Source organism: Schistocerca piceifrons, chromosome 3, assembly GCF_021461385.2.
Source record: "Schistocerca piceifrons isolate TAMUIC-IGC-003096 chromosome 3, iqSchPice1.1, whole genome shotgun sequence".
NCBI lineage: Eukaryota > Metazoa > Arthropoda > Insecta > Orthoptera > Acrididae > Schistocerca > Schistocerca piceifrons.
In genome coordinates, this window is record NC_060140.1 from 371094870 (window position 1) to 371114720 (window position 19851).

At 40.4% G+C, this 19851-nt stretch overlaps 1 protein-coding gene across 1 annotated transcript in view; it reads right to left on the minus strand.

The window, feature by feature from the left end:
* The window catches only part of LOC124788664 (dynein axonemal intermediate chain 2), a gene marked incomplete at its 3' end in the record, with an annotated part of 150808 nt that extends 131257 nt beyond the window's left edge, over positions 1 to 19551 (minus strand). The window contains exon 1 of the mRNA XM_047255940.1: positions 19369 to 19551. Within this exon, the coding sequence (XP_047111896.1) occupies positions 19369 to 19551 (183 nt within the window). The remainder of the gene's footprint in view (positions 1 to 19368) is intronic.
* Between the last annotated feature and the right edge of the window lie 300 nt (positions 19552 to 19851).

Genomic DNA, 19851 nt, shown 5'->3' on the forward strand with positions numbered 1-19851 from the left:
CACAATGCCGCCAAACTCTTCCAGTTATTTATGTTGTAACTGTCTTTTATTTAAAATCATCCAGTGTGTTTGGTGTGTCATGGTAGCAGCAGTAACAACATGATTTATACTGCACAATGTTTAGTTTTCTGTGAGAAGCAATTTATCAGAACGTATTAATGTCAGTTTAGAACCTGACACATACCTCGAAGTCATGACGGAAAAACAAAATCTATGGTAGTGTACAAAGCATGTTACAGCAGAAAAAAACAATGTTTCGAACAACGACTCAGGGTAACAGGGAGGTTCTCTTTGACTTATAGTATAGTTTGTAGGATACAGTCATCCTCCTACAGCACAGGCGATGCAACTTTACACTGGTCCATGCAGTGGATCAACAGCTGATTATTTAATAGGATCGTCATATGTGTTCAATGCCGGTATGTAGACGGTATTTGTTTTTGATGTATGAGAGGAGAGAGATGCGGTAAAAATCTTATCATGTTCTTTATTGGCTGAAGGTAGTGGAGCTTTCATAGTTTGTAATTTTTCTTTGTTGGATGGTACAGAATAACGAAGATAGTATGTTGGGGTGATAGATGTGAATGGGCCCTGAGGGACACAGATCTGCTTCAGACAGCAATACTTGTATGTAGTTTGGGGACGCACCACAATGCAGTAGCAAAATACTCGTCCTTCCTCCAGTTCCCGTACTGTCTTTTATACTACCTCGTGTTGGAGGAGCAGGCTTCATTTGGTGCTGACCTTACACATTGTACACTGTTGGCGAGCTATGACAACATGTCCCCATTTCCACGAAATGGTCAAAACACTATCCTGTCACACAAACTCAGGTCACTCTGTTTCTACACAGGTTGCAGAACGTGGTAGATACAGCTATCTCCGACTTCTGCTCAGTTCCTACTTAAACGATAAACTGGAACCATAACATGCGCAAAACTGCAAAAATGGCAGCAGTTGCAAGAGGCATAGGGACTATCTAAAATTTTAATATAGCTGATACGTTCGTAAAAGGTGACTCGATTCAGGATATCAGAACGCCAGAAATATGATTCACTAGTGGCAGTAATCATTAAAGGACTTCGCCATAGGATCCAACGCAGGTATGTGGTTGAATTGGAAGACTTGATTCCAAATCCCAGACAGCATTTCTACCATAGACCGTAACACTAGAGATCTGAAAAGCTAGTGTACATTTCTTACGACCTTACTCGGCACACCATCTACTGTTTGTGATCCTTCTCAATCAACCTTCGCCTATAACCCAGTGGATATATCGCAGAACCTCTGACATGGCATCAAGACAGATTCCATTACAAATATTGGAGAAATAGCTAGCGGCAGCATGAGGGAGTTGCAAATATCGGATTCATATCATGAGCCTAAGCCGAATCACTTGCTAAAGTCAGTGATTTTATCACGAGGTTGCATCATCGGCTACGTGTAACTGAACTGTTGGTCTGATAATATACACTCCAGTGACCACCATCTATATTCAGTGTCGCGGTATTTGTCTGGAAAAACCATTTTATTTGGAGGTAATGCCATACATCAATTTATAAAGCAAATATAGCTTTTAACATGGATACTTGTGTGCAAGACCGATGGTGATAGTAATATGGTCGTGTTTTTTAACATCTGGCGGTTAGTAAGACGATTACGTCTCTCTTTCGAAAACACAGTGGTACCACTCGCAAGGTAAACTTATGAGACATGTACACCCATCGCTGATTCTTGTTCAAGATTATTTCGTAACGCCAGCAGTCAGTTATTGGTGGAGTATTGTACTTAGTAGTAGGGGAAGCGTGATAGGTTCTCCTTGAGCATCAGTCTTATAAAGCATGTGCGTGTGTTTGTGTTCCGACATGGGCAAAGGGAATGACTACGTCCAGTCGCAAGGAAGGTATGGATTTGATGTGGAATACTGTGATTGCAACGGGGAAAGTATGTCAAGTCATAAGAATGGTACAGATATTTCTGTTTCCAAGCTACAGCCATCAGCAGGGTGTATATCCGATATTTCGCTCATTGTCGAATGTTGTCCAATTGAGACCACGATCGTAATATTTAATTGTAAGTACAGTGATAAAATATATATGTGGCCGGTTTCCTAGGATGATTCTGTCTGTACCGGTGGCCAGTGGCGGAAATGATTCACGTTTCCGACAAATGGTAGGAACCGTCCGAATGGAGAGGCCTGTTTTGATGCAGGAATGTAGCTGACTTAACTGTTACTAAAATGTAAACTTTCACGGCCGGAAATATCATGTCCATTATAATTATCCGGGCTGTTATGCCGTGGTCGGTTGATGAATTCTGAGGTGATTCCCAACGTCAGTAGCGAGCCAGTGTGTGTGTTGGATCTTCTATCAAGCTACGGACCCCCTATAAAGGCACATTTGCATGCCGAGCGTGAGTTTCCGCGGAAACGCGAAATACTAATTAAATAAATAATCAGTGACAAATAAATAAAGCCTATGGCACACAACTGCAGCGCTGTGTCGCTGATAAAACAAAAGCACAATTACGTTACTCTTATGTTTGATTAAAAAAAGAGAGCTCTGGTAGAAGTGGTGCGAGAAGCACGTATTTTATTTTATTGTCTGGCACACCGCCATATTTCATGTTATAGAAGAATACTGCGAGTTGCAACCACACTAGGCACTCGATTCGGTAAAGAATTATATTTATAAAAGTAAGTAGGATTATGAACTGTAGGCTTATTCATTGAATATATTTGATTTAACTAACTGTGTAACTTTTTTATGTTTAGTAGACAATCACCTCTGTACGACGTATTGGCATGGCTGGCAAATTATTGTAATATTGAGATTTAGATTATGAGTCCGCACCTACCGCAGCAGTCTTTGGAAACGATTTAATTATGAAGTCCGATTATTCAGTTTTATTTCACGGTCAACTACGAGTAACAATGCCTTTACGAAAAAGCCATTGTCAAGCGTCTGATATCGAATAATTAAACGTCCACGTTCCAGATAAGCAAATACAATTGCAATCACAATCACCATCATACAGATAGAATAATCAATATCTAAATAACAATATATTTTTATTTATTTATTTTATTTATTTTATATTGGTGACTGCGTGTCGGACTTGTTATTTTGTCATTTGTTACATTGTTCTCTTTGTTTCATGTAAAAAATCAACTTTCTGGACCTGGACGTCAATGTATGAGAGATAACAAAATCTGAAGATATTTTCCAATTCTGAAATTTTGCGGGAAGACGCAATGAAACTTCCAGCAAAATAAGGTAAGACGCAGCATCTTTGCATTAGCAGGCTTGACCAGACGTATAATTCAGTGTATTAGCTTTTCAGTAAATTCTGTAGTGTTTCTTTTCCGCATAACAGTTTCAGTGATAAATTTCATTCTCAGTACTTTTCCCTAAGCAATAACGTATGCAACAATACCAATACACGGGTGTACAATATGGCCGACTTCTGTACGATATCATGTAACATGGCCAGCAGCCATTACCAATAATCTCAAATTCAGTTTATATTTTTAAATTAACAGATAGCCAATGTTGCTACGAGCGATTCATGCTCAACTACATTTTATTTTAAAATCAGTGTCAAAAATTTTCTTGAAACATATATCACGTGTGGCATGGTAATAACTAGAAAACAATACGCAAAAATGGAACAGCAAGGACGTACTATTCAGACGCAATCCGACTCGGACGTGAGACAAGTGTTAGAAAATGACTTTACGACAGCAACCGGTAGTGACGATTCATCAAACATTGACGCAAGTGTTGACGAAAATTTTGACAATAGGCCGTCCACTACAAAAATTTCAAAATCTCAATCAGAGCCCATGTTAATGCATGACGTCACGTCTAATGACGCGGCGGGGGCAGAGACCTTGTAAACGGTAAACCTTTGCCGACATGTTACAAATGCTAATGAAACAAAACGCCGAAAACATGGCAACCTTAAAAGCACAATTAGAGACACAAAATGAACAGTTAAAAACACAAAATGACGAAATCAAATCTGATCTCATAGCAATCAAGATAGGTAATGACACTTTATGTAAGCGTGTGGAACTTATAGACGCCACACTGACCAAACAGATGACTGAACTCAGTACTAAATTTTCCCAGCTCAATACGAGACAAGAAAAGACTACAACTGACGTAGCACTTTTACAGACACAAGTAAAAAACCTTAATGTCACGTGTGAAGTTCTTACTGAACAAATTCAAACATATCCTTCAGTACATGACAACCTTGAAAAACGAATTACTGACGTACAGAATAAATTTGACAATGTTGAACAACACCTGACTGACATCTTACAATCAGATGCCACAGCTCATTTTCAAAATATTAATAAAGAATTTCATGATTGGGTTGAGAACAATGTGTGCCTTTATATTAATATAAAGGCATATTTGCATGCCGAGCGTGAGTTTCCGCGGAAACGCGAAATACTGCGAACCATTCATTCGGTGATTTTTTTTTAAATCTTTTAGTAACGCGTTTCCACGCACTTGGAGTGACCGGAAAAAGATTTCATATATTGTCGGTTACATCCAAGGCGATGCAGCTGTCTGGGCATACAGTCAAGCTGACGTATGTACCACGTACAGTGAGTTTGAGCGTGCTTTTCTGAACAAATTCTGGTCGCAATCCGTCCAGGAGCGACTCAGAAGACAAATTTTAGAACCTGGAACTTTTAACAGTAAAAGTGGTAACTTACGCAGATATTTTGAAAAATACTTGAACATGGGACATTTTTTAGACGAACCAGTCGCAACGCGTGATATACTCCGAGCGTTGAAGGCCAAATTGCCTTTCAACATTAAGGAAAAACTTCTACATATCCCGGATGACGATTCAGATTATTTTTTAACAGCTTTAGATTCGGTTGACATGTTACTTGAAGATCAGCGCTTCGCGCGGCAAAACAGCAGCCACAATGTTTACACTAGTGCTATGCAAAACATGCAGGCTTGCCAACACAATTCTGGCGCGCCCACTGTTGGATACGCGGTACAACAAAAACAGAAAACTCACATGCCGTCTCAGTACGGAAATCAAAATCAACAAGCGTATTCCAATACAAACAATAGTTACAGCAGTAATAACATTTCATGCGGCAATCCATACAAAAGGCACCGCGGTAATAACTACAACGGTAACAACGGATACAAAGGTAATAACAAAAACACAAACAGAAATAGAAATAATAATAACTACGAGCCAAGACAGCATCAAGGTTGGACTCGTAACGATCAGTACTTTTATTCAAACTCTGCTTTACCACAGCAGCCACCAGGTCAAAATTGGAGCATACCTTACGACCGACAGGTAAGTTATAATGCGCAACAGCAACAACAACCGCAAAAGTTTGGAGATCATAATAGGCAATATCCGAATGTGAATATAATAGAAATGACACCTGATGCACAACCTCAATCTGTGTCAGTACCTAGTACAAATGCTAATCCAACAAACTAGAAACAGTCACTACTTTGCCCCAGGACGTGGCTGAAGAATTCTTGGGGGGCGACTTCAATGTTAATCAGTTATTTGACACCACACTTGAACAACAGAATAATGATATGCCGAGTAATTCTAAACAAAAACTACCTGTTTTATTTATAAGATACAACCACAATAACAATATATCAGATGAACTTTTACACGACAGTACACAATGTCGTTTAAACACAAATGAAATTGTTTTAGCATCTACTACTGGTGTAGTAGGTGGGATTCCAACTACTATTATCCTAGATACAGGTGCAGCTGTGAGCGTTTTGTCTTTTAATTTCTATAAAAAGATGTGTGAATTGGAACCTGTGCCTGAGTTTCCTGCCCAAAACTGTAAAATAACTACTGCACTAGGTAATAAGTCATGTAGGGTTACGAAGCAAGTTTTTGTAAACGTTAAAATAGGTAATGGAACCGTACAATGGCCATTCCTGGTTGTACAAAACCTTGTGACAAATTGCATATTAGGAATAGATATTATGAGCGAGAAGGACTGCATTATAGACTTCTCCAAAGGTAAATGTATTTTAAATGATAAAGGCAGTGTAATTATTATTGATTTGGACAGGAGAACTCTAAAGCATGACAAACACTGTACAGGGTACAAGGTTCAGTTAGTACTTGACAATGACATTCAAGACATGCAAACACACTCATCTGACACAGAGCTAATGGACTTGAAAACATTGCTTGATCATAAGATAAGTGAAGCTACAGCTCTCAGTGTACATGAACGTATAAAACTACAGGAAGTGTTATCCAAATATTTACAAGTTTTTACCAAACGATTAGGTGTTATCAACACGTATGTGTACAAGATTGAAGTTAAGCCTCACAAGATCTTCTACCATAAGACATATAACGTACCGTTATCTCATCGACCTGCTGTGTGGCAAGAATTAAAACAAATGTTAGATTGGAAGGTCATTGAACCATCCACCTCACCTTATTGTAGTCCTCTACTTGTTGTCAAAAAATCAAATGGAAGCATTAGGTTAGTGTTAGACGCACGAGCTATTAATGAAATAATTTTACCGGTTCACACAAAACCTGAAAATTTAGAAGAGCAATTACAGAAATTTCTAGATGCAAAATATTTTTCCACAATAGATCTCGCTAATTCGTTTTGGCAGGTGGGTATCACTCCTGATTCTCGGAAATATACTGCATTTATGTTCGGGGGGCGAACCTATCAGTTTTGTGTTCTACCCTTCGGACTGAATGTCAGCTCTGGGGTATTCATTACAGCCCTGGATACCGTGCTTGGCGACGATTTAGTTGAGACAGTCACACACTATGTAGATGATATTATACTGATAGCTACACAATCTTGGAATGAACACGTTGACACTCTTCAAAGAATTTTAGAAAAATTTGCACAAGCTGGAGTCACAGCCAACCTAAGAAAATCAAAATTTGGTTGCAGTGAGATAAAGTATTTAGGACATATCATTAATTCACAGGGCATACGTCCGGATCCCAGTAAATTAGATGCTATCAGAAACTTTCCTAGCCCTCGAACTAAAAAGCAGTTAAAATCATTCCTTGGGCTATGTTCATTTTTCAGACGTTTTTTGCCACAACCACTTTTGAACAGTAAACATCTGCTAAATCTACTCAGAAAGAATCAAGTTTGGATCTGGTCGGAACAGTGCCAGAATGACTTTAATACAATTAAACATGCTTTAGTGAATGCTAACATATTGAGCCATCCAGATTTCAATTTAGATTTTTGTATGACTTGTGACGCTTCACGTACTGGCTTGGGCTGTTGCTTATTTCAAGTTGTAAAGAATAAAGAGGAGGAACAGATAAGAATTATTGGGTTTGCGAGTCGCACTCTAACTGAATGTGAGCGTACATACTCCACTACTGAGTTAGAAACACTTTCCATAGTATGGGCATTCAAGAAATTCAATTATTATTTATTTGGAAAACATACGGTAATTTACACCGATCACCAGGCCCTGACATTTTTGTTAACTTGTAAACTTGTACATCCTAGACTATCACGATGGGCAGTTACACTTCAGAACTACTCTTTTGAAATTAAGTACATAAGAGGTAAGGACAACACCATTGCAGACACTTTGTCTAGACTTCCACAAGGTATGAATGATACCAACAGTGACTTAGAAAATATAAATGACTACAGGATTCTCTTAATGCAAGACAAGCAGTATCACCAATATTATATTGATATGTGCAGAAACATGGCTGAATTACAAAAATCTGATCCTCACTGGTATAAGATAATAACATTACTGGTAGAAAAACACAATCATCCTTTGACTAAGTATTACAGGTTACACAATGATGTGTTATTTTACCGCCGACATTCAAATGCTACTGACTGGTGTGTATGCATTCCCAAAGAGTCTGAACGTAATCTAATTTGGGTAAGTGAAGCTACAGCTCTCAGTGTACATGAACGTATAAAACTACAGGAAGTGTTATCTACAGAGGTGATTGTCTACTAAACAAATGACAAAATAACAAGTCCTGTCACGGTCGCCAATATAAAATAAATAAAATAAATAAATAAATAAAAATAGATTGTTATTTAGATATTGATTATTCTATCTGTATGATGGTGATTGTGATTGCAATTGTATTTGCTTATCTGGAACGTGGACGTTTAATTATTCGATATCAGACGCTTGACAATGGCTTTTTCGTAAAGGCAATGTTACTCGTAGTTGACCGTGAAATAAAACTGAATAATCGGACTTCGTAATTAAATCGTTTCCAAAGACTGCTGTGGTAGGTGCGGACTCATAATCTAAATCTCAATATTACAATAATTTGCCAGCCATGCCAATACGTCGTACAAAGGTGATTGTCTACTAAACATAAAAAAGTTACACAGTTAGTTAAATCAGATATATTCAATGAATAAGCCTACAGTTCATAATCCTACTTACTTTTATAAATATAATTCTTTACAGAATCGAGTGCCTAGTGTGGTTGCAACTCGCAGTATTCTTCTATAACATGAAATATGGCGGTGTGCCAGACAATAAAATAAAATACGTGCTTTTTCGCACCACTTCAACCAGAGCTCTCTTTTTTTAATCAAACATAAGAGTAACGTAATTGTGCTTTTGTTTTATCAGCGACACAGCGCTGCAGTTGTGTGCCATAGGCTTTATTTATTTGTCACTGATTATTTATTTAATTAGTATTTCGCGTTTCCGCGGAAACTCACGCTCGGCATGCAAATGTGCCTTTATATTGCCCCCTGAATTGCGAGGCGAAAGGACACACCTGCAGGCGAGCAATTCACCTAAAGGCACAAGAAAATCTAAGTTATCTACAACTATTTACATGACTTACAATACACATTATACACATTATATACAAAATTTGAATGAGGTAATGCCATACATCAATTTATAAAGCAAATATAGCTTTTAACATGGATACTTGTGTGTGCCTGTAGAACCAAGACCGATGGTGATAGTAATATGGTCGTGTTTTTTAACATCTGGCGGTTAGTAAGACGATTACGTCTCTCTTTCGAAAACACAGTGGTACCACTCGCAAGGTAAACTTATGAGACATGTACACCCATCGCTGATTCTTGTTCAAGATTATTTCGTAACGCCAGCAGTCAGTTATTGGTGGAGTATTGTACTTAGTAGTAGGGGAAGCGTGATAGGTTCTCCTTGAGCATCAGTCTTATAAAGCATGTGCGTGTGTGTGTGTTCTGACATGGGCAAAGGGAATGACTATGTCCAGTCGCAAGGAAGGTATGGATTTGATGTGGAATACTGTGATTGCAACGGGGAAAGTATGTCAAGTCATAAGAATGGTACAGATATTTCTGTTTCCAAGCTACAGCCATCAGCAGGGTGTATATCCGATATTTCGCTCATTGTCGAATGTTGTCCAATTGAGACCACGATCGTAATATTTAATTGTAAGTACAGTGATAAAATATATATGTGGCCGGTTTCCTAGGATGATTCTGTCTGTACCGGTGGCCAGTGGCGGAAATGATTCACGTTTCCGACAAATGGTAGGAACTGTCCGAATGGAGAGGCCTGTTTTGATGCAGGAATGTAGCTGACTTAACTGTTACTAAAATGTAAACTTTCACGGCCGGAAATATCATGTCCATTATAATTATCCGGGCTGTTATGCCGTGATCGGTTGATGAATTCTGAGGTGATTCCCAACGTCAGTAGCGAGCCAGTGTGTGTGTTGGATCTTCCATCAAGCTACGGACCCCCTTGAAGATGTCTCCCGCAGTCGGAGACGAAACGTTGGGAATCACCTCAGAATTCATCAACCGACCACGGCATAACAGCCCGGATAATTATAATGGACATGACTTAACTGTGTCGTCTTCTAGACGGCCGCATAGCGAACTAACACTTAGTACGTGTTGGATAGCTTTCGTGATAGCGTGGAAAATTAAGAAGATTCAATATGGACGTGTGTTTGCGTGGTCCATTATTTCCTCCCATGTAAATTGTCCGGTTGACTGCTTCTACACACTTCGCGCCTTTATTTAGTTGAGAGAACTTCGATTGTGGTGTGTGCATCTAGCAGGAGGAATACATGTTTGCCGGTTCTATAAACATGGGAAACACCTTAGTTGACTTTGTAAATTATAGGGATGATTCGGAATCTGTATTCGCGAGTAGAAATATCACTTTCCTCTATTTTTTCGAGTTTTCGCGTAAAGGTCTTCACAGACAGAATACGTTTCTAGTTACTCAATGGTTTAGACCACACTCCACCTCATAAAAGTTTCGGGTTTTTAGAGAAATAATTTCTAGTATATATCTTCGGAATTATGCTAAGCGAGTGATTGGTAGCACACTGCTATGTGCTTGATATCGAGAACTATGGCATAAATGGTATAATATTCTGGCAGATCATGTGAAAATACAGAGTCTGGAGATGAGTGTAGAGAGAAAGCAAGCAAGAAAATAGGTCGGGGCCAGAAACAGTAATGCCTAGTGTGCCGAGGGGACCTGACCCAGTCTTTCTAGAACAGTCCTCGCAGTATATGTGCGAGTGTCAGGTGGTCGCTACTCCGTCTCTCATTGTGAGGGAGGAATAGATTTAGCACATCGATAGTCGTAAGGGGAATGAAGGATTTTTTTATGTTAAAAATTGTGTGCGCTATAGATACTGAGATTCGTTCCAGAAACATGGTCGTAAAGAGGAGACATATCCAGTACATTGCTCAGTGTCAGACAGTGGCAGCAATCCTAATATTTAATTGTAGTTACACTGATAAATATGTGTCTGGTTCCCAATATTCCTGTGAGTCTGGAGATGGTCATAGAAAGCGTAGTCGTAGTAGCAATCAAGAGGCTGAGATGAGGCTTACACTAATTCAGAGATACCAAAAAACCTTCTGGCTAATGACAATTTGGCTCGTGGCTCCCCTGAGGCAGGCAAATAGTGAACTAATACCCAGTTGCCTTCGGGACTGCGTGTGTCATGAGTATACGCTGCGGAAATTTGAGAAGATTCAATACGACGAGTGTTTGTGCTGAGAGTATTGATAGAGGTCGAACTGCTACCACTCAAGTCCTCCTGGGGTGTGGGAGTCGTCCACGGCCGGCTGACCTCTCTCTGGCTGACATGCACTTCTGCGTTCATGGACCGCGTTTAAGGCGGCAGTTTCCTCCGTTGGCGCTGCACAGCGGTACAGTGAGTAAGTGGGATCTATTTGACGATCTGTGGACTACATTTGTGGGGCTTAACTGTCAGTGCAATATGGCGATCTGTACAAAATAGTTTTTTGCCGCTGAAAGTTTCGTCTGCAGAAAAAAAGGCGGACAGTGCTTCCACACCAGCAGCATCAGTAATTTCGAGGGTAAATTCAGTAAAATCCACTCAGAATGCTCCATTCATTCACAAGACATCCCTTGTGCTGGGGCATAGGAGCCTCTACAAACTGATTCGAATAAGACGGAAGCAAAGTCTCTACGGAAAGTAGTGAGAAAGCAAGAGTTCAAAGACAAGTTGAAGCACACCATCCATCTCTGGCGAGGATGCCATCACTCGTCCACCACTGCGGCATTAGAACATCTCCAGACCAGTAGCTGTAGGACACCGAAAGTTCCAGCCATTTGTCTCTTCTGTAGGACAGTGCTTCGAATTCTGTTTGCGTAATTGTTCCGATTTTCTCGTCTGTGGTTAGACAGTGCTCTCTTTCCTAACATCAAGAATGCTTTTATGGTTAACGGTGTTTTTGCGAGCATGCACAGACATGATGAGGTCTTTTAGCGGTGAGAACGTTTACCGTTTTTGAGATGTATGTTGAAAGCACGACGTCACAGTTTCCAGGAAGTGAACACGTGATATCTCGTTAGGACCATCAGGAACAATACATTCCGTGTTATTCTGGGCTATTTTCGTAAACAGGTCCTGTTAGGTTAAGAATTTCCATACAGACAAGCTGAGACATCACGAAAGCTCCTACAACAGCGTTGGCTAACCAATTCTGTGACATTTTTCGAATTACAAAAAGGGACTGATAAGTAATAGAAGGGCTGTCCCGTTAGGATCGCGAGAAAGAAGGCAGTTGCTGTTATTCTGGGCTATTTTCGTGAACAGGTACTGTTAGGACCAGAATTTCCATACAGACAAGCTGAGACATCACGGAAGCTCCTACAAAAGTGACCATTAACTGCCGGCCGTAGTGCGCTGCAGTCTGGAACCGCGAGACCGCTACGGTCGCAGGTTCGAATCCTGCCTCGGGCATGGATGTGTGTGATGTCCTTAGGTTAGTTAGGGTTAAGTAGTTCTACGTTCTAGGGGACTAATGACCTCAGAAGTTGAGTCCCATAGTGCTCAGAGCCATTTGAACCATTTTGACCATTAACTATTTCTGCAACATTTTAAGATTTCTGAGAGGAAGACATGGCTCTTATTTAGATTGACATGTCGCATCAGTATAACACTGACAACTTTTTAGCCACATCTGCGAGGGTGAGCCGCTATGCAAACATCTCGCTGAGGGCGAGCCGCTATGCAAAAATCTCTCCCAGCTATGTGTCATCGTGCCAGGAAACAGCCCAGGTGAATACGTATTTCGACAGGAATTTCTCAGGTGTCAGTTATGAAAGGGATGCCACCACCTCATGCTTGAGGGATCTGAACGGACACATGTGCATGGCTTGACAGCTGACAGCCGTGTTGTCACTTCGCAGAGGCCGCCGGTGCACCCCGACTCCTGGGAGCGTGTGTGGTGGCATTCCGTGTGGTCCAGTGGTAAGGGGGGCGGCGGGCCGTGCGTGCTTCGTAATCGAAAGATTTTTAACTGTGTAATTATGTGTGATGTGTGTTTCATGACTGTTTTCCTTGCATGGTCAATTTAATTACTTCTTACAAGACCTGCCATCCTTCCTAACAGCAGAGAATGATGAGCAAGAGAAATCCAACCCCCTGCAAACTGGATTTTTTTATAAATAAACAATATACCCTTGAATTTCCCTTCGTGAGATCCATCCTCTCCACTGCAGAGCCACCTATTTCCATGTAGAGGGGGGGAGGAAGAGAGGGAAGGAGGGTGGATGAGGGGGGCAGAGTACTAGAGAGGTTAATTAATTTATCTATTTAATTAAGTAGTCAATCAAATTGATAAGAGTGAGAGTGGGCTGATCTAATAACTCAGACCTGACAGTGTACCTGTGGGAGCAAGGGGGAGGTGGTGGGTTGGAGGTTTCCTGAGGGGTTTGGGGGATGGAGGTAGGGGAACAATAGGTTAAGTTCATGTCAATCAAAATGAAGAGTCCTTTTAGCAGAACAACAGGTTAAGGACCTGTCAATCAAAGGAGAACAATAGGTTAATGACCTGTCAATCAAAGGAGAACAATAGGTTAATGACCTGTCAATCAAAGGAGAACAATAGGTTAATAACCGGTCAATCAAAGGAGAACAAGGTCTGCCCCTGAGTGTGTACCTGCCCCTGATGTAGGCAACCCACACTAACAAAACGCGCTGATTTTCTCTTTGTCCCCCTACTAACGTACTAACCATGACATTGAAAAATATGTAAGCTACTTGAACTCAAGACAACAGCACTATGAACTGGTTAAATGGTCTTCACTTTGTACAATTTATGAGAAATCGGGCACTTCATTCTGATATGAAGCAGTCACCTTGTAAAGCCACATCTGGTAAAGAGCCACAATTAGGAATTACGGCTTCGAGTTCGTCTGTAGACGTTATTGAGGAAATGTGGGATGAACATGGGAACATGGTCCTGAAGATGCTTTAAATAAAATTAATGTGGTCAAGGGTTTTTGAAACGAAAATTTGCGAAACGTTATAACAACCAAACCTGTTGAAATCTGTATATGCCGCTTTGGGACAACGTAGTGAGACATATAGGGACGCGAGTGTGGTGTCGTTACCTTCACCTAAAAAATGCGGATCTGTGCTCTCAGCAGGCAAAGTGATGCTCACTTTCGTTTTTGAAGTCCGTCGTCCGACCCTCACCAAATCCCTCGATCACGGAAAACCATTAATAGTAATGTGTACCGTGAGATACTCCGTAGCCTACGCAAATCGATCAAGAGCAAATGGCCTGGGATGGTAATGGTGATTCTGCTCCACGACAAAGTGCTTCCACTTGTTGTCTCCAAGGTTCCGAGGTCACGCAAAGTGTAATTGCCAAGGTCAAGTGGGAAGAGCATGAGCATCCGCCTTACAACCTAGACACTAGACATTATGTCGCCTAGCTACTTCCATGTGTTCCGCCCGCTAAAAAAAACTGAACGACGACTTGAAGACATAGAGGAGGACTGGCCTCTGTCACAGCCACAGGAATTCTGGGAACAGGGAATCCTTCGGCTCGTGAAACAATGGAATAGTTGTGCTCCAACCTCTGGTGGTCACTCTTTAATAACGACTTCAATTACGTCCACAGCGTCGTCTCGTGCTTTTTCTTTTGGACACCCCTCACAGATGGTGAAAATTATGTAAATCATGGTGTGGAAATATTGCCTAACTGAGAGGAGGTAAAGGCTGCAGCTAGAAGTAGTGGGCATTCTCAGATTACAGCTGCAGCCGTCAAGAAAACGCAGACGCTTCAGCTAGTGCAACGTGACAGTCTACAATCACAGCAGCAGCTAGTTAAGAAGGCCCAGGAGCTGTAGCTAGCACGAGTGCAGCGTCTCAAATAATTCTGACCGGTGACGACAATGAAAAAATTGTAGCTAATGCGAATCGATAATCCCAAATAACAGCAGCTAAACAAAAAGCTCACGAAAATTTAACAAAAAAATACCAAGAGAATGAAATTGGCTTGGCTTTCAATACATGCTTCTGTAGAAATCAGTGATAACGTAGTTATGCCATTTCCTGATGTCGACAGACAAAATCAGATCTCCGCAATATTATTGGAGTGGTTCTTCAAAAGGATAACCAGGATTTCCAACAAGAGAGGAACAATGTGTGGGATACTCGATAAAATATATTGCAAGTATGGATGTGGAACAGGTTTCAATCATTTGGGACGAATGTCGTTGCAAACGCTTTTTAGTGGCTCCTTAGTTCAAAGCTCTCAAAATGTGCCTCTATTTAATGTTGCTAACTATTCAAGTGATTCATTAATGTTTTAAGGATTAATATTTTTATCGTAATATTATAGTGTGTAGAAGCTTCTATTAAATTTCTAATCCCTTTTTAAGTAAGCTAACTAAAAGTCTATTTTCACATCCGAATTCGACGTGTCCAAAGAAAAATCTTTCTACTACAAGAAGAGCCAGAGAAAAATTTATTGCCGGTAGAAGAAGAGCCAGAGATAAATTTATGTTTAAGAACTGCTACCAAAAGAGCAACCTTAGGAAAAGGCCAGGGATCTGTTCGCTTTGAATGTAAGAAGACGGAAAGGTGCTTTTGTAAGAGTAAAACTAACCAGTGTGATTCGAGAAGTCACCAAAGTTTGCCTTGTAATAATAAATAATATGAACTTACTTGTTCTCTTGTTTCACTCGTTACGTTACGTTTGTCTTTTATTAAGAATTAGCTACTTTCGTTATACGTATCAGACTAACTAATATACTTTTAAAGTATGATATATATATATATATATATATCATAAACAATCGATTTTATTGTAATTAACGTAGTCACAGAAGTATCACTGATAGATACACTGATAGATAAAATTCAATTTTTGTGTTTCTAAGTCTGTGAGCTTGAGATATCAATGACAATGTCAGTAATAGTATGAATATTTACCGATGGACTTTGAGGCGCTTATCTTTAGAGCTAGTTCTGTGTCCAGCTAGCATTTGTCACCGTAGGATTACTCCTCTGATATCTTCTTATAAAGTATGAAATCAATGCAGGAGTCGTTTGTAAGCATATTTACAGCTAATTTTCCTTTACGCCGTACACATAAACAAATTGTGTCGCGAATTCAGTTCCTAGTTACATAAAATTTTCTTGATATTGTGCTGTGGAGTTCTTCTTTTAGATAATACTGTTTCGCAAATTACATCGAAAATGTTAGCCGATAAGATACATAAATTATTTCCGCAGACAGTGCAGGATGTAGGATGATTACAAAGAAATATGCAACGTCACGAAAACAGTTTATGCACACACTTAAATGTAATAACCATATTATTTAATCATTTCAGTTGGTTTTGGTTGTTAGAGGGGTCAGATGAACATTTGTGAATGTTTATTTTAGATCTGCAAGAATGACTTTGTGGAGGTGGCATAGTTCCACGACACATGAAGTTCTTGCTGGTTGTGCAATAAGCTGCTGGGAAGAGGTTACAAAATACTGCGTAGAACATTCAGAGTTTGGAGGAGACATGCAGACGATGCATGATAGCTACTATTTCCACAGTTTCAAACACTATTGCAGTAACTGATGGCGGTCAGGATAAAGCAGAGTCAAGTGGACCAGTGGTTGAATCACCTGGTACAAATGCGTCAGGTAGTGCAGAGCAGACCGTTTCCCTGTGTTTGAAGAAGTTTTTCACGGAAGTCATGAAACTGACTGATACTGAAGTGGATGCAAATGCGAATTTATATGCATTGTCTAAGGCTGGTCGTGAAACTCAGTCCCGAGGGCATATTGTACTAACAGAAGATGACACTGTTGATTTCCCACAGATATTTCAGACTCTTTCAGCATATATTTTGTGATTCTGATTCATTTTCCACCCCATAACTGATGGTAGGCTAAGAAATACATAGCAAATTTATCAGTTTGATTGATTATTATTCCCAAAGAGTACATACTGACGCGTAGTTCATTGTTATGCTGGATAAAATATTTTCTCACTTGACTGGTTACCGTAAGTTTGTTGCACAGCAGTCTACGGAAGTACAATGTCGGCTGTAGAGAGCAGAAAAAGTTGAATCTGGTTACATCTGGAATGTCACGCTACAGGAGGATGTTAACAACTACGTGAACAGGTAAAGAACAATATGAAGAAGTACATGGAAGACGATGAAAACAGGTATAAAATCCTTATCAAAATAAGATGGAGTTTAATGTGATAGATACTAAGGCTCCCAGAAGTAAAGATACGAATATTAACAGCGATCGAGGGACTATATTATAGGGGAAGAAAAAGATTGGACTGAATTATAGAAGACATTCAATAGATATACAGAGACGGGAAGATACACACAGCGTGTAGAGAAGTGGGCAATGGCAACAACACGAATGAGTGTGCATTGTAAGACATACGCGTAGACCGAAACAATGGCTATCGGTATGATAGAAGAATGGGTAGCCCTGAGGAATGAAGTAGTGAAGGCAGCAGAGGATCAAGTAGGTAAAAAGACGAGGGCTAGTAGAAATCCTTGGGTAACAGAAAAAATATTGAATTTAATTGATGAAAAGAGAAAATATAAAAATGCAGTAAATGAAGCAGGCAAAAAGGAATACAAACAAAAATGAGATCGACAGGAAGTGCAAGATGGCTAAGCAGGGATGGCTAGAGGACAAATGTAAGGATGTAGAGGCTTATCTCACTAGGGGTAAGATAGATACTGCCTACAGGAAAATTAAAGAGACCTTTAGAGGAAAGAGAACCACTTGTATGAACATCAAGAGCTCAGACGGGACCCAGTTCTAAGCAAAGAAGGGAAAGCAGAAAGGTGGAAGCAGTATATAGAGGATCTATGCAAGGGCGATGTACTTGAGGACAATATTATGGAAATGGAAGAGGATGTAGATGAAGATGAAATGGGAGATACTATACTGCGTGATGAGTTTGACAGAGCACTGAAAGACCTGAGTCGAAACAAGGCCCCGGGAGTAGACAACATTTCATTACAACTACTGACGGCCTTGGGAGAGCCAGTCCTGACAAAACTCTACCATCTGGTGAGCAAGATGTATGAGAAGGCGAAATACCCTCAGACTTCAAGAAGAATATAATAATTCCAATCCCAAAGAAAGCAGGTGTTGATAGATGTGAAAATTATCGAACTATCAGTTTAATAAGTCACAGCTCCAAAATACTAACACGAATTCTTTACAGACAAATGGAAAAACTGGTAGAAGCCGACCTTGGGAAAGATCAGTTTGGATTCCGTAGAAATATTGGAACACGTGAGGCAATACTGACACTACGACTTATCTTAGAAGCTAGATTAAGGAAAGGCAAACCTATGTTTCCAGCATTTGTAGACTTAGAGAAAGCTTTTGATAATGTTGACTGGAATACCCTCTTTCAAATTCTGAAGGAGGCAGGGGTAAAATACAGGGAGCGAAAGGCTATTTACAATTTGTACAGAAAGCAGATGGCAGTTATAAGAGTCGAGGGGTATGAAAGGGAAGCAGTGGTTGGGAAGGGAGTGAGACAGGGTTGTAGCCTCTCCCCGATGTTATTCAATCTGTATATTGAGCAAGCAGTAAAGGAAACAAAAGAAATATTCGGAGTAGGTATTAAAATCCATGGAGAAGAAATAAAAATTTTGAGGTTCGTCGATGACATTGTAATTCTATCAGAGACAGCAAAGGACTTGGAAGAGCAGTTGAACGGAATGGACAGTGTCTTGAAAGGAGGATATAAGATGAACATCAACAAAAGCAAAACGAGGATAATGGAATGTAGTCGAATTAAGTCGGGTGATGCTGAGGGAATTAGATTAGGAAATGAGACACTTCAAGTAGTAAAGGAGGTTTGCTATTTGGGGAGCAACATAACTGATGATGGTCGAAGTAGAGAGGATATAAAATGTAGACTGGCAATGGCAAGGAAAGTGTTCCTGGAGAAGAGAAATTTGTTAACATTGAGTGTAAATTTATTTGTCAGGAAGTCGTTTCTGAAAGTATTTGTCTGGAGTGTAGCCATGTATGGAAGTGAAACATGGACGATAAATAGTTTGGACAAGAAGAGAATAGAAGCTTTCGAAATGTGATGCTGCAGAAGAATGCTGAAGATCAGATGGGTACACCACATAACTAATGATGAAGTATTGAATAGAATTGGGGCGAAGAGGAGTTTGTGGCACAACTTGACAAAAAGAAAGGACCGGTTAGTAGGACATGTTCTGAGGCATCAAGGGATCACAAATTTAGAATTGGAGGGCAGTGTGGAGGGTAAAAATCGTAGAGGGAGACCAAGAGATGAATACACTAATCAGATTCAGAAGGATGTAAGTTGCAGTAAGTACTGGGAGATGAAGAAGCTTGCACAGGATAGAGTAGCATGGAAAGCTGCATCAAACCAGTCTCAGGACTGAAGACCACAACAACAACAACATGACATTCGCGCTGAAGCAACCGTCTCCCCTCTAAATACGCACAAAATGCATCTAGCACAGGCAGTTAGCAGTTATAGAATTTATGGCTCATATCGCCTCTGTTTGTTTACTGGACATTCACAGTACCTCGTGTTCCGCTAGGACAGTTCCGTACTGAGCTGTACTGTGGACGGGATTCTTGGTGATGTAGTCATCCATCCCAGATTTACACGGTAAAATATTTTCCAGAACTTTTGGCCCATCATCTTGAAAGTAGTATGGCCTGCCGAACTCGTATCGCTTTCTGGTGTATGAATATTGCAAGTCCATTTCTGCAACATGCACGTCTGTAACCACGACCGCGCGTTTACGTCTGCCACTGGAGCGGTTGCCAGGGTAACCGTTGCATCAATAGCTGCAGGCGCGCTGGTGGCAATGTATACACCAGGTCCCCGTATCAGCTGTCGATAGCGTCCGTCTCACGAACACCTCCATCATTGAAAATTTTGATGGCGGCATTGCAATTGAATGAGCCCCTCAGCGTTTCAACATTTGCATTTGTCTGGGGAAACGCGGTTTTGTTGGCGCACTGTTGTTTCGAGTTATCGTCCCCACTCTCACGGTCAACCT